The sequence below is a fragment of the Talpa europaea genome (genome assembly GCF_964194135.1).
Source record: "Talpa europaea genome assembly, chromosome: 2".
Lineage (NCBI taxonomy): Eukaryota > Metazoa > Chordata > Mammalia > Eulipotyphla > Talpidae > Talpa > Talpa europaea.
In genome coordinates, this window is record NC_140068.1 from 62242834 (window position 1) to 62255151 (window position 12318).

General features: G+C 41.0%; 1 protein-coding gene across 1 annotated transcript; it reads right to left on the reverse strand.

The window, feature by feature from the left end:
- Nucleotides 1-2797: 2797 nt before the first annotated feature.
- TPBG (trophoblast glycoprotein) lies at nucleotides 2798-4407 on the reverse strand (the record flags this gene model as incomplete). The annotated part of the gene is made up of 1 exon (XM_084228062.1): nucleotides 2798-4407. The coding sequence occupies one exon, from the start codon at nucleotides 4405-4407 to the stop codon at nucleotides 3136-3138; it is 1272 nt and encodes a 423-aa protein (XP_084084188.1). The 3' UTR covers nucleotides 2798-3135.
- Nucleotides 4408-12318: the final 7911 nt, after the last annotated feature.

The window sequence follows — 12318 nt, forward strand, 5'->3', positions numbered from 1 at the left end:
TATCCATTTATGTAACTCATTTTTCTTTAAATACATTTATCAAATGTGCTTTAGAACCTGTTTATTACGAAAATCTATTAGCTCCCAGGTACAAATGTGTTGTATAGGTCACCACTGAATCAGATATTAATGCTGCAAACTGAATGGTATACAAAGAAAGGGGAGATTAGGATCCATGGTCAAATAGATGTATTATTCTAAAATCTTTAGAAATTTATTGGACATTTTGATATGTTTTTAAATTTAGGGATTTTATCAAGTGCATAAATATTTAGGTATTTGCCTCACTTTCTCCAATGAAATTTGCCAAGGATAAATGAATTGTGCTTTCTGCTGAAAACTTCATTAATCTCGTAGCAAAGTGTATTGCCAATAAAAATAATTTTTTAAAATAGACTATTTGTAGGTGTCTAAGCTAATAATGCATAATGGTAGTAAAGAACAGTGTTTAAAATAAGAGCATGTAAAACAGTGATGACTTTTATTTTTATTTCATTCTTTCTATATTCCTTTATACTGTCGTCCAAGGGACTCATAGTGCCTTAAAAGTTTATAGACTTAACAGTATTTTGACTATACAGTAGCAATTGTTTTCAAACAGTATTTTTTACCCTAAGAATTTTCTATTGCAATGTATTGGAGAACAGCAAGGAGTGATGTGCTATAAAAGAAAGCAGTAGCAAATTGAGGTGTTCAGACAAGGGAAGAGTAAGGGGATAAAAAAGAAACAAGAGATCATAACTTCAAAAAAGTCATCTACCTCACAGGAGACAACTTGGGTTCATTTTATCACAGATTCTGCTTCAGTGGGTCGATGATGAGAAAAGCTAGACAAACAAATCTACTGCTTCCTGGATCTTATGAAAGCTCAAAATTTAACTGTTCGAAGATCACATGATGGAGAAATGATTCTTCTCTATAGAGATTACATAAAGATCATAATTTGTTGTTTTCCATAATATCAGCAGACTTAACCAGTAAAAGTCCCTCAGCAACTTATTCCTGAGATAGTAGGCTGTGATTTAGATGCTTCCACTATTTTGGGCAGATTACTATCTTCTCATCATTCTCAGGAAATAATGGCAGCCAATTTTTGAATTCCTTGTGAACATTTATAAAATGTTAATATTAAGTACCATATAATAACCTTTTCTCAGGTAATTATAGGAACTGAAGTATAACCCATAAATAATGAACACCATCATTCATAAAATGAGCTTTATGAAAGCTAATGTATTAAAATTTCATATTCTGACTCCATAGTCTAAACAAGGAACAGATTTATTATCTTTAGCTCTATTTTTAGAAACTTCTGAATTTAACTCAAAGAATGAGGTAAAGATTTTTAGAATCTGAAGTACTAGCTAATCCAATGAATATATAAAAATAGGAAAACAAATTCTACTTCAAATATAACACACTCACACATAACCAATTTAAAGGGAAAAGGACCTAAGACAAGTTTATGTACACTTTCAGTTAAGCAATAATGGCTAACTTAAAGTCACTTTCACAGTAGCTTATAGATTAATAGAATTAACTTTTGGGATTAATTGGAAAATAATAAACTAAAAAAAGTAATCTTGCTAGTATCAATTGATTAACCGATTGCTCTTAATTATATCTAAATGTGATTTGTTCTTCACAAGTGCTTGCATATACTAATATAGAGCCCAATTAAAGATAAAATATCCCCAAATTCTTAAATTCTGAACTGAGTATAATTAATTGAGATACTTGTTTATGGATGTAGACATTTATCTTTGGGTATTTCCTCAAATTCATACCTATGGTTACAATTTCTTAAAAATATTAACAGGGTCTCTGAAAAACTATCATCCATGTATGTTCCATTTAAAATTTGAAAAAAATATTCTCAAGACAGTTTAAGTTCCATTTACATATTGATCTTACAAAATTTTTTGGAGCTACATTTAAATTTTTTTATTTTAGAATATACTATATCTATTTAAGACACTCCCTTTCACATTTATTTGCATTATATGTGTCATACTCTGCTCTAAAACCCCTTAGAACAATTTAATGTGGAGAATTTTAGTAAGTAAATATTGTTCTGTCCTAACAACTTCATTAGTCTAAAACAAGCCCCAAACTATCAAGTGTTTATCATACAGAATTATTCTCTCTTACCAGCTTCAGAATGCTCTTACCAAATTGCTTTCATGAATAGCATTAACTTTGGGACCAAAAGTTATGTTCAGATGAATATTCAAATTCTTGATTTAAATCCTGAAAGAAACCACCATTGCAAAACTATCGCCAAAGTTGTTTTATATAAGACACTGCTACAGTTTCATTAACTAATAACTTAATTACCATCTGAACCAAAACCATTCAAGATCACTGTCCCTAATCCTTTTTTCAAATAGCAAACTTGAACACAACTGTAGTTCTTTTGAGAATCTTTATTGAATTTTTTTTAACAATTTAGTCTGTTGGCTCTTGATGCAGTTTATTAAAAAAACTTCAGTACAGCTTCATATAAACTGCAATGGGAAAAGTAATTTACTTTGTCAAAGAAGTTATCTGAAGTTGCAAGTTATGTTTGTAATATGCAGAACAATAAAACGTAAGCATGCTCTCAGATGCAGGTGCTCCTGTGTACAATGGAGTTACTTTGAAGAGCTTGCTAAGGTCTGCAGGCAATTTATGCAATGCAATCATTCCCCCCCCCCCACAATTTAAGTACATGAGAATAAAACTGATATTTATGAATAAAGTATTTTTCTGAAAAAAGTTGAGGCAGCTTTTGTTGAATGCTATCTGTATAGGTACATTTGCTACACCTTGAATTGTACTAAGTGAAAGAGAGAGCCAGGAAAGAGTCCATGTTCATGCTGAAACTTGAAAAATCCCTCCACACGTGTTGAGGAGTTCCACAAAAACGAAGAAGGTAAAACACTACGCACACTTGTTCAGGGTCATACATTAACAGAACACACCAAGAGGAAAAAAAAAAAAAAACTTTACATAACAAGGAAGCAAATTCCCTTCACTGCTTTCAAAGTCAGTGGTGTCTGCAGTGGAGGGTGGAGGTGGAAGATGCCTAGGACAGGAAAAAGCTTAAGTCTACGTCTCATGCATAGTTGTCCTTGTTCTGTCCGCTACTGTTTCTCAGACATCCGAATTAGAACTGAGGTTTGTTAACCTGGGATCCGCATTGATTTCGTATCTGTAATGATACCCTTCCATGTGATCCCTGCAGGCATCTCTGATGTTATGCATCCACTTTTTTATCCCCTTGCGGTTCAAATACAGAACCAGAAGGAAAATGGCACCTATCAAAGCTAAAACAATACCCAGGAAGACATAAGAAGTCTGTAGAGATGGGGGGAGGATAGGGTCACAGTCTAGATCAGAGCTATTGAGTTCCAAGAGGACACGATTCCTCATTTTTTCCGGGAATGCACAGGTGAGCTTGGCTTTCCCCTGCACTACCTCTGTCTCCTTGAGCCAGGCTACCATGTCAGCCATTTGGCAGTCGCAGACCCAGGGATTGCTGTCCATGAAGACCCTGACATGCGGCAGGCCTTGCAACTCGGCCAAGGTGCCATTATGAAGGACCTTGAGGGCGTTGTCCTCCAAGTGGAGGTCTTCTAAGTGTGTCAGGTGGCGGAAGGACACGTAGGTTAAGCTCACCAGCGAGTTGTTGCGCAGGTCCAGGTACCTGAGGTTGGGCAGTTGAGCCAGCACGTCCCGGGGCAGGTAGAGGAAGTGGTTGCTGGCCAGCTCCAGGCGGTGGAGCCCGCGCAGTGCTTGGCCAGCTCGAAGGGCCTCTGCCACCACACCCTCGAAGCTCCGCTTCTCCTGTACCTCAGGGGGCACGATGTGGTTCAGGAACAGTTCCACTAGGGGGCTGGGGTCCGAGATGCTGGCGTTGCTGCTGGAGTTGCTACCCAAGAAAGCGAGGGAGCTGAGGTTGGTCAGTGGGTTGTGGCTGAGGTCGAGCTGGCGCAGGCCGGGCAGATGCTCGAAGGCGTACTCGCGCACATCCTGCAGACGGCTGCCGCTGAGGTTGAGCGCGGCCAGCTCCGACAGCGGGGGCTGGCGGGCGAAGGCGCCGGAGGGGAGCGCAGTCAGCTGATTGCCGGTGAGGAAGAGGTTGCGCACGTAGTGGGGCAGGTCCGCCGGCACCTCCGTCAGGTTACGGTTAACGCACTTGACCGTGCGCGCCGCCTCCGAGCACTCGCAAGGCGGAGGGCACTGACCTGGCAGCGGCGGCTGGGCGGACACCGCGCTGGCCACAAACGACGCCGAGGAGGTGGACGAGGATGCGGACGAGCTGAGCGAGGACGAGGAGACCCAGCCCAGGAGGACCAGGGCCAGCCGCACTAGCCGTAGTCGCCCGTCCCCGGCAGCGGGGCTCCGTGCGCACCCCGCAGGCATCGCGGCGCGGGTCTCTCCGGAGCTGGGCTGGGACGGCGCCCGCTCCGAAGACTCGGGAGGCCGGGCCCAGAGGGCGCGGGCCGGCCGGAAGCGTCGGGAGAAAACTTTCCTCTCGTGGGAGCGGAGGAGGGCGCCGCCGCCGGAACTCGGCTCACCCCTTAGCCAACTGGCGTCCCCCTCCCGGGGCCGGTTCCCCCGCCCCTTCCCTCCAAAAGTACGCACGGCGGGTCGGGACGTGGGGCTCCGCGCTCCTCCTCAACCTCCTCTCCCAGCCGCCGCCCCTGGGTGGCACCGCCTCGCCTCTTTTGTTGGCGCCTCGCGCTGGACCCGCTGCGCGACCTGGGATAAGTGCAAGAAGAATGTGAGGGGGCGCGGCGGCCGCAGCTCGGGCGGGGAGTGCGAGAACCGGCCTCTCCGGGCCAAGTCGTCCCCCCCATGCTGTCCCCAAGAGCGCCCTCCCAAAGCCCGTCCGGCCTCGCCAGCGCCGACCCCAGCTAAGCACATCCTTACCCGGGAGAGTGGCCAGCGTCCCAGACCCTGAGCACGGTCTTCCTCCGGCGCGGGTCTGCGCTGTAGCTATATATACCTTTCCAGTCTCCCCCCCTCCTGTCGCGATCCGACTTGTCCACACGTCTAACTTCTCGCTTAATCCCCAGCGGCACCCGGACCCAACTTGTCCTACAGCTCCTCGCGCGCCCCCGCCTGCGCGCAAGACCTGCCTTCCGGGATCTCCGCCCCCGCCCGGACCTCACCTCCCGGTCCAGGTTGGGATGAGAGGGAAGTTTCAGGTTACAGGAGTCTTTTGATCTCTTTTAGTACCTTCCCGGATTAACTGGAAGTGGAGGAGCGTACAGCTGTCCCCACCCCACCCCGCCCCAGCGCGCGCCCCCGCCAGCCTTTTGGATCCCAGAGGGGTTCAAATCATCTCCAAAGGGGAGGGGGGAGACCGCGAACAAAGGGGCGGTTGGACTCCAGACTTAACCTACTCTGCAGCGTGAGGACGGGGAGGAGCCGGGGTGTCTCCGACTTGGCGGCTACGCTGCTCGCTCACCTCCGCGCCAGCCACGTCCGATGACAACTCCGAGTCCCACCGGAGTCGCCAAGACTTCCCGGCTCCGCGCCGCGGGCGCCGACTCTTCTCTCACCCCAGCCCCTGGCCCAACCTCCGCAGTTGGGAAAAACCAACCCGGGGGCGGGGGAGGACCAGGCCTGCCGGAGGGACTTTTCCTGCCCGGTAGCCAACCTCGGTCACCCTCGGCTGGGGGGATTTAAGAAAGTACAATGGGGGTGGATCTGGGCTACGCGCTTTCTTCCACTGGAAATTAAAGAGGAATTTGCCGGAAAAGGTGAGGGAATCCCTTTCTTTCCCCTCTCCCCGGCATCCTTTGGTGGTTCCTCATTTTGCATACTTTATTTACCTTGGACAGAAGCAAAACCGCTGGTGAATCTCGTGGAATTCACCCTGATTCGGGCACCTATCGCAGTAGCGAGATAGATGCAGGCGTGACAGAGTCGTGCAAAGCAGCACCATAAAGAAAGGAGCTGAAAATGCACAGCGGCAGCAGCAAAATGCCCAGCTGGCTGCTAGGGAGCTTGAGAAAGTCTTCCCACCAAAGTGACATCTTAAATTATCAACTTCAGACTTAGGTATCATTAATGCGCCCGCACCTGACCCGCCCCCTCACTTCTAGGACAGTCAGGGAACTTGTGAATAGAGACAGGCAACTTTAAGGAAGTGGGGGGGGGGGGTAGATTCGTGGAGAGAAGATTCCTTTTTGATTTATCACCTTCCTCCTCCCAAAGTTAAAAGCAGAGGAAAGAAAATGGCAGCCAACGCATTTTAGAAACAAAAGGCAAATAGCAACAACGTGAGTCACCCAGAAATCGAACCAGCTCTTTTCACCAGATGTTGCAGTGGTCTGTCAGTGCAAATCATTTAAACCCCGAGAGTTCATGGGGTTGGGATTGGGGTTGGGAGGGACGGAGGCCACCTTCAGGGAGAACTGAAGTTTGAATTTGGTCCTAAAATCTAGCATCCAAGACTCCCCTCTGCTCAACTCACTCCACTTCCCCTTCCCCTTCCTGGAGGTGAAGGTAGATGACAAGGAGTTGGGTAAAGAGACCCCTTTAATAATTGATAACAGGGGTGATCTATTAAATCGAAGAGATTTGGGGTCCTGAAAGCTCTGTAGTTGCTCTCTCAAGAGCAATAAATCCTGCTTATCCCAGTCAAATAATTTCCCTGCGAGTATGAGAATGCACTTCATTTCACAAAGAAAGTGGCGATGAGAGAAAACATAGTTGGGAAAAATTAAGGTTTGGTGATATAAAATGTTGAAATAAGGAATGTTGGAAATTTGTGCCTGTGATATGTCTTTAGTGTGAAGAAAGGCCCTGTTTCTCAAGTGGATTCCTGTTTGATTACTTTTGTAGAAAGGGATAGTTTGTAGAGCCAACAGTGTAAGACCTGAAGGGACTGGAGACTGCAAGAATTTGTGCAAAGTTTCGTTAATTTACATCTTCAGCATACTTATTAAAATTCATTTTTCTTATTTTTAACTGTTATGCAATGTGAATGTGAAATACTTTGACAAAGGAATCTCAAAATCTGTAGTCACGTAGCTGTGAATCTTGATGGTGGTGGTTACAGAAATCTATACATGTGTTAAAATTCATAGAAGTTGGTATACCAAAAAGAGTCAAATTTTATTGTTTGATAATTTTTAAAGTGAAAATCATTACCGTTGGGAGAAAACTACATTAATACTCCGACATATTAATTCTGGTTCTAATCTATAAAGAGTAACTGTTCTGTTAAGGAGAAAGAGAAGCACCCTAGAATTTCAATAATATATTCTCATCAACTCTGCAGTAGTATTACTGTCTTGTTATTACATGTATTGACTACTTGCCAAGCACTGTACTGATCCCCTTTCCGAAGTTATTTCCTTTATTCCCTATATCAGTACTCAGATAGGTCCTCTCCAATTTTCCAGGCAAGAAAATTGAGGCAAAAATAAATTATGTAACTTGGTGAAGTGAGTGGTGGAGGTGGCGACCAGGCCCAGATTTATCTGACTCAAATACATCCCACATTCTACCTTCACAAAAAGTTACTGGTTTTGTTGTTGTTGTTGTCTGTTTGTGTCTGCAAAGTCCTATTCTGGTCCACACAGGCAGAAGCAGACCTTCACTCCTGATTCCATTTCCCTTTCTCTTCTCCCTCTACCTCCCGCATCTAGCAGTTGATTATCCTACTGAAGCAGGACCTAGAAATTCGTTGCCATGGTCATTTCTAGTTCCACCACTTACCTACTGTGTGTCTTCTATATACCTTTGTTTCTTAATCTGTACAGTAGAACCACTAACAAAGCAGTGAGGTATTTCCATGAGAATTGAGATAATGTATGTATCGCACTTAGAAAATTTCTTATTTTTGTGCCCTCCTTTGTTACTTTCCCTCTTGCCATTTATTATGCACTCAGTGTATCCCTATAACTGTGTCGGTTGATAGGAATACAAGAAGGATATTCATATGTCTCCTTAAAGAAGAATTACAAGATTTAGCAAATTTAAAAGTTACTGAAATACAGTATACTCAAATGTGAGCTTTAGAGAAGCAATGAATTTTTTATTGCATGTACGGTGCATGTTTATGCAAAAAAATATTATTTACTTGAAATTCTAATTTAACTGCACATCCTGTATTTGATCTGGCAACAGTGGAGCCTGGTGGAAGAAACAGACATAAAAACAAAAGCTTTCAATACAGAACATTGCGTGCCCTTTAATGTGTGTATCTTTCCAATCTCCTCTCTCTTTGTATATATTTTACTGGTGCTTCTGCTATTTTTATATGAATGGGATCATAAAATATGTATTATTCATAGTTTTTCTTATTTTAAGACAACTGTATATCGTTCTGTGTCCATACACATAGATATTCTTTCTTCTGCTTTAAAGACTGCAAAATATTCCAGAATGTGTATTGCTGGATCATAATTTTTAACTGCCCTATTGAAAGACATTTAGATCAGTAAATACTTTTTAAAAGAAGTTTCTTCAAGTGAGAAAAGCATACTAACATCAGTTCTATTTTGATTGTCTTAAGCATTTAATTATCCTAAATTATCATACTTGCCTTACTCCTGACAGCTTGAAAATTTTTTGTGTGAGATGCTATTTACATGCTCTAAAGCAGGACAGAAGATTTCAGAGCACATTTTTTCTCATTTATTCCTCCACTTCAAAGTGAAATAAAAGAAGGATCTGAATGTCCTGTTGGAGAAGAACCAATTTAGTATATTACAATAGGTCACTTTGTAGCCTCCAGGAAAATGTCTATGCACTGTCATTTATTTAGCTGATTGCTTCTTCAGGAACAATTCTTCTTCTAATGACTCAAAGGAAAGTCATTAGTAAATTATTGAACTATTGCCGCTAAATCCTGGGAAGGCATGGAATAATGTAGCATAAAAAAATATGGCCACTCTCAGAGTAACTAGCAGAGAGAAACCATGTGGTCCAGCATGGACAAACATCAAGATTATTAAAGACTAGTTAATTTTGGTCTCCATAAAATTAGCAAAGTTATTAAAGGGGAACACTTTCAAACCTAAGAAATATCTAAAATAAACTCAAGTATTGGTGTACATCAAGAGCATACACTGTAAACTCATGAACCAATACTGAAAACTGGAATGAACACCTTGGGGGGCCCTTTGGAAAGAAAATTTACAGACATACACATTTAATTATACATACCTACGTACATGGAAAATAATTTCTAAAAATTGTTAGTGGTTAAAGAGAAAACTCTTCACGAGCTGATTTCAAGTCACTTTTGAGAGAAATTGACTTCTTACCTAAAATATATAACCAAAATGAAGTAAAATAGAAGCTAAGTAATGGGTCGAAGGAGACATTTGTCTCATGAGTGAGTACAATAGGTGTTGGAGCTAGTAAAAGTAAAATATAACAAAGACATTTCAAAATTCACTGGAGATTAAATAAATGCAAAAGAAAGGACAACCTGAAAGGCTATAAACTGGCAAGATTAAACTAATAGATGGAAATGTGATTCTTCATGGTTGAGAAAATATTGAAAGTTAAATAAAAACAATTATATAGTAATCTATAGAAATCACCAGATAGTGTGATTCAACTTTAATTCAGTAAACACTTCTTAAAACCTTATTAGATGCTGTCCACCAGTTTGATGTACTTGAAATATAAAGGAAGATAGGATAAAAATCTCTGCTATCAAACAATAGTCTAGTGACTGAGGTAGACTGTTTTACGTGATAAACATGTGGTAAGTGCAAGGATCAAGGGTAGACTGGAGAAAACTTTATTGGAAAGAAGCTGCATTTTGAATTGTTAGTAAAGAACTTGCTAGACAAAAGATTTGTTGAAAAGGCTCAGAGAACCTGCTCAGTTCTAGAGATTACGTGGGAAAAGGATAGCCCACGTGGGATGGAAAGGTAAAAAAGCGTATTTGAAATATGGTGGGATCAGATTAATGGCCTCCATCTAAAAAAGTTGACATCATTCTATTGTCAGGATGCCACTGAAAATGTTCAGCAAGGAAATGATATCAAATGTGCATCTAGAACATTTATAATTAGAAAGATCATCTTTGCTCTCTGTTTGGAGGGAGAATTATAGACAGAGAAGATCGAGGACAGTGAGAAAAATTGGAAGATCCAAATGGGAGATGATGAAGAAAACTAAAAACAAAAGCAGTGGTACAGGACTGGCAAGGCAGAAACTAGTCTGTTTAAACCAGTAGTTCTCAACAGGGTGGCACTGCCCCTAGTGGGCATTTTGGAGATTTGTGGAGGCGTTTCTTGTCACAAAGATTGGAGAGCCACTGACATTCACTAGGTAGAGAGTCCAGGGATATTACACATTCTGTAATTAGAGAGGCAATACCATCATACAATGAAAAATTATTCTGCTTCCCACGTGACTTTCAAACTTCCATCTCAGCATTATAGTAGATTTAAAAAAACATTATAATCCTTTCAAACTAGGAACAACTCCATTTTACATATGAACTGTAAGTACTTATAGCATAGTTTTAATATAAATTAAATTTCCCAGGGCTGCAACTATCATGTTCATTGAGAAAAGAATATATATTTGGAAGTTATCAAAATTTCCTCTGTGATAACTATGTCATTCCTATTATTTGATTCCCCATTATAACTCAGTTGGATCAGTTTGCATTTGTAGTTACTACATTTACAATGATTCTTTTTTTTTTTTTAGTACTTTTTTTTTTTTTTTAAGATTTATTTATTTATTGATACAAGCACTGGGTACAGTCAGAAGCGCGGGAGGGTGAGAGAATTCACCAGAGCCAGAGCGGGGAGCAGAGCAGGCAGAAGGACCGAAGTACACTGCTGAGGGGAGCAGCGGGCGGCAGGAGAGGTCTGCGCGCCATGTGGGACCCTCCTCCAGTGGCCAGGGAGCAGCCGGGAATCGAACCGGAGCTGCGGAGGCTGCGGGCAGCTTCGCAACCCAGCGCTCAACCGCTGCGCCACCGGGGAGGCCCTACAATGATTCTTATTTCAAAACATCTAATATAAAGAAAAAATAATTGTTTGACTATTGTTCTGATTTCTCTAAAGTCCTAGCCTGTTTATAAGTAGGTGGAAGCATATCACCACTTCATTAGATAATAAACCTTGTTTGACTTTCTAGTATAGTTGTACCCAAACACTTACATGTTATATATTAATTAATATTTGATTATTTCCCTTTCCTGGGATTTGTGTATGATGGTAGGTATATGATGGTTTTATATAACATACATATGTATATATATAAAGAAGGGGTTTTATAAAATATTTGTTAAAAAATGGTTTTTAAAAGTTTGAAAACATTCTATATAGATACTTAAGAGGTAAAATCTATAAATGTTGGTTTTTCAGGATGAGAATACAAACATTTATAATTCTAAAATATGTTACAGTACAGATAACTTCTATGTTTGAGAAATTCAAATTCTAGATTAAAGAGTCAAAACTGACTATAAGGATGCTGGAAAATACCTAGCGTAAAGGACAGAACAGTGACCTTATTTGTTTAAAAATCAGCTTGTTTTGTTGAAAATATGCCTTTAAGAGAAAATGGTGGTAAATACTTAAATCAACAATGTTATCTAATACCCTTCTTCTAATATAAATTAATTCACACATTCTGAAGGTGACATTGAAGATTTTCCATTTCTCTACTCCTTGCTTAAACTGGGTTCAAACCAAAGCTGGAAATCAACCAAAAAAATGGAACTAGTTGCAGTTGTAGCCACAATCCAAATTCAATTAATTTCAATTAAATTTAATACAGTTCAATAAATGTTTATTAATGTGCCTTTTTTGGTGGTACTCACTTTGTTTTTCAAACAGAGCCATCTCCAAAGCCAGAAATTTCCCTTAAGTTTCTTTCGAATGCTGGCACATTGACAGGCAATCTATTGCATGTCCATGGCAGAGATTCAACACATAGACTTGGCCAATGCTTGCATCCATGACTCCAGTTTCCCTAAATTATTTTATAATTCTTATCTAGTGAGCTAAAGAATATAGGTAAGTTGCCTGCTAGCACTGCTTGATGTCTTTAAAACCAGTAAGAAAATATTAGATTTAGTTTAGATCTCCATATTAATACTCAGAAAGAAAGGGCTAAAGATATTGTGCATTTCGAAAGAGAAATTTATCACATTACCTTGGCATTGCTTTCATTGAAAACAATAAAATTTAAAGAGTTTAATTGGAAAGACAAAGTTAAGCCTGACAGGGTGGGTAAGAGTAGAATTAAGGAGTGAGTATAGTGTACGTGCCACTGGATGCCTATACTGAACATAAATGAAAGCATGCTGGAGGAGGTACTTTAACCCAAGAAATA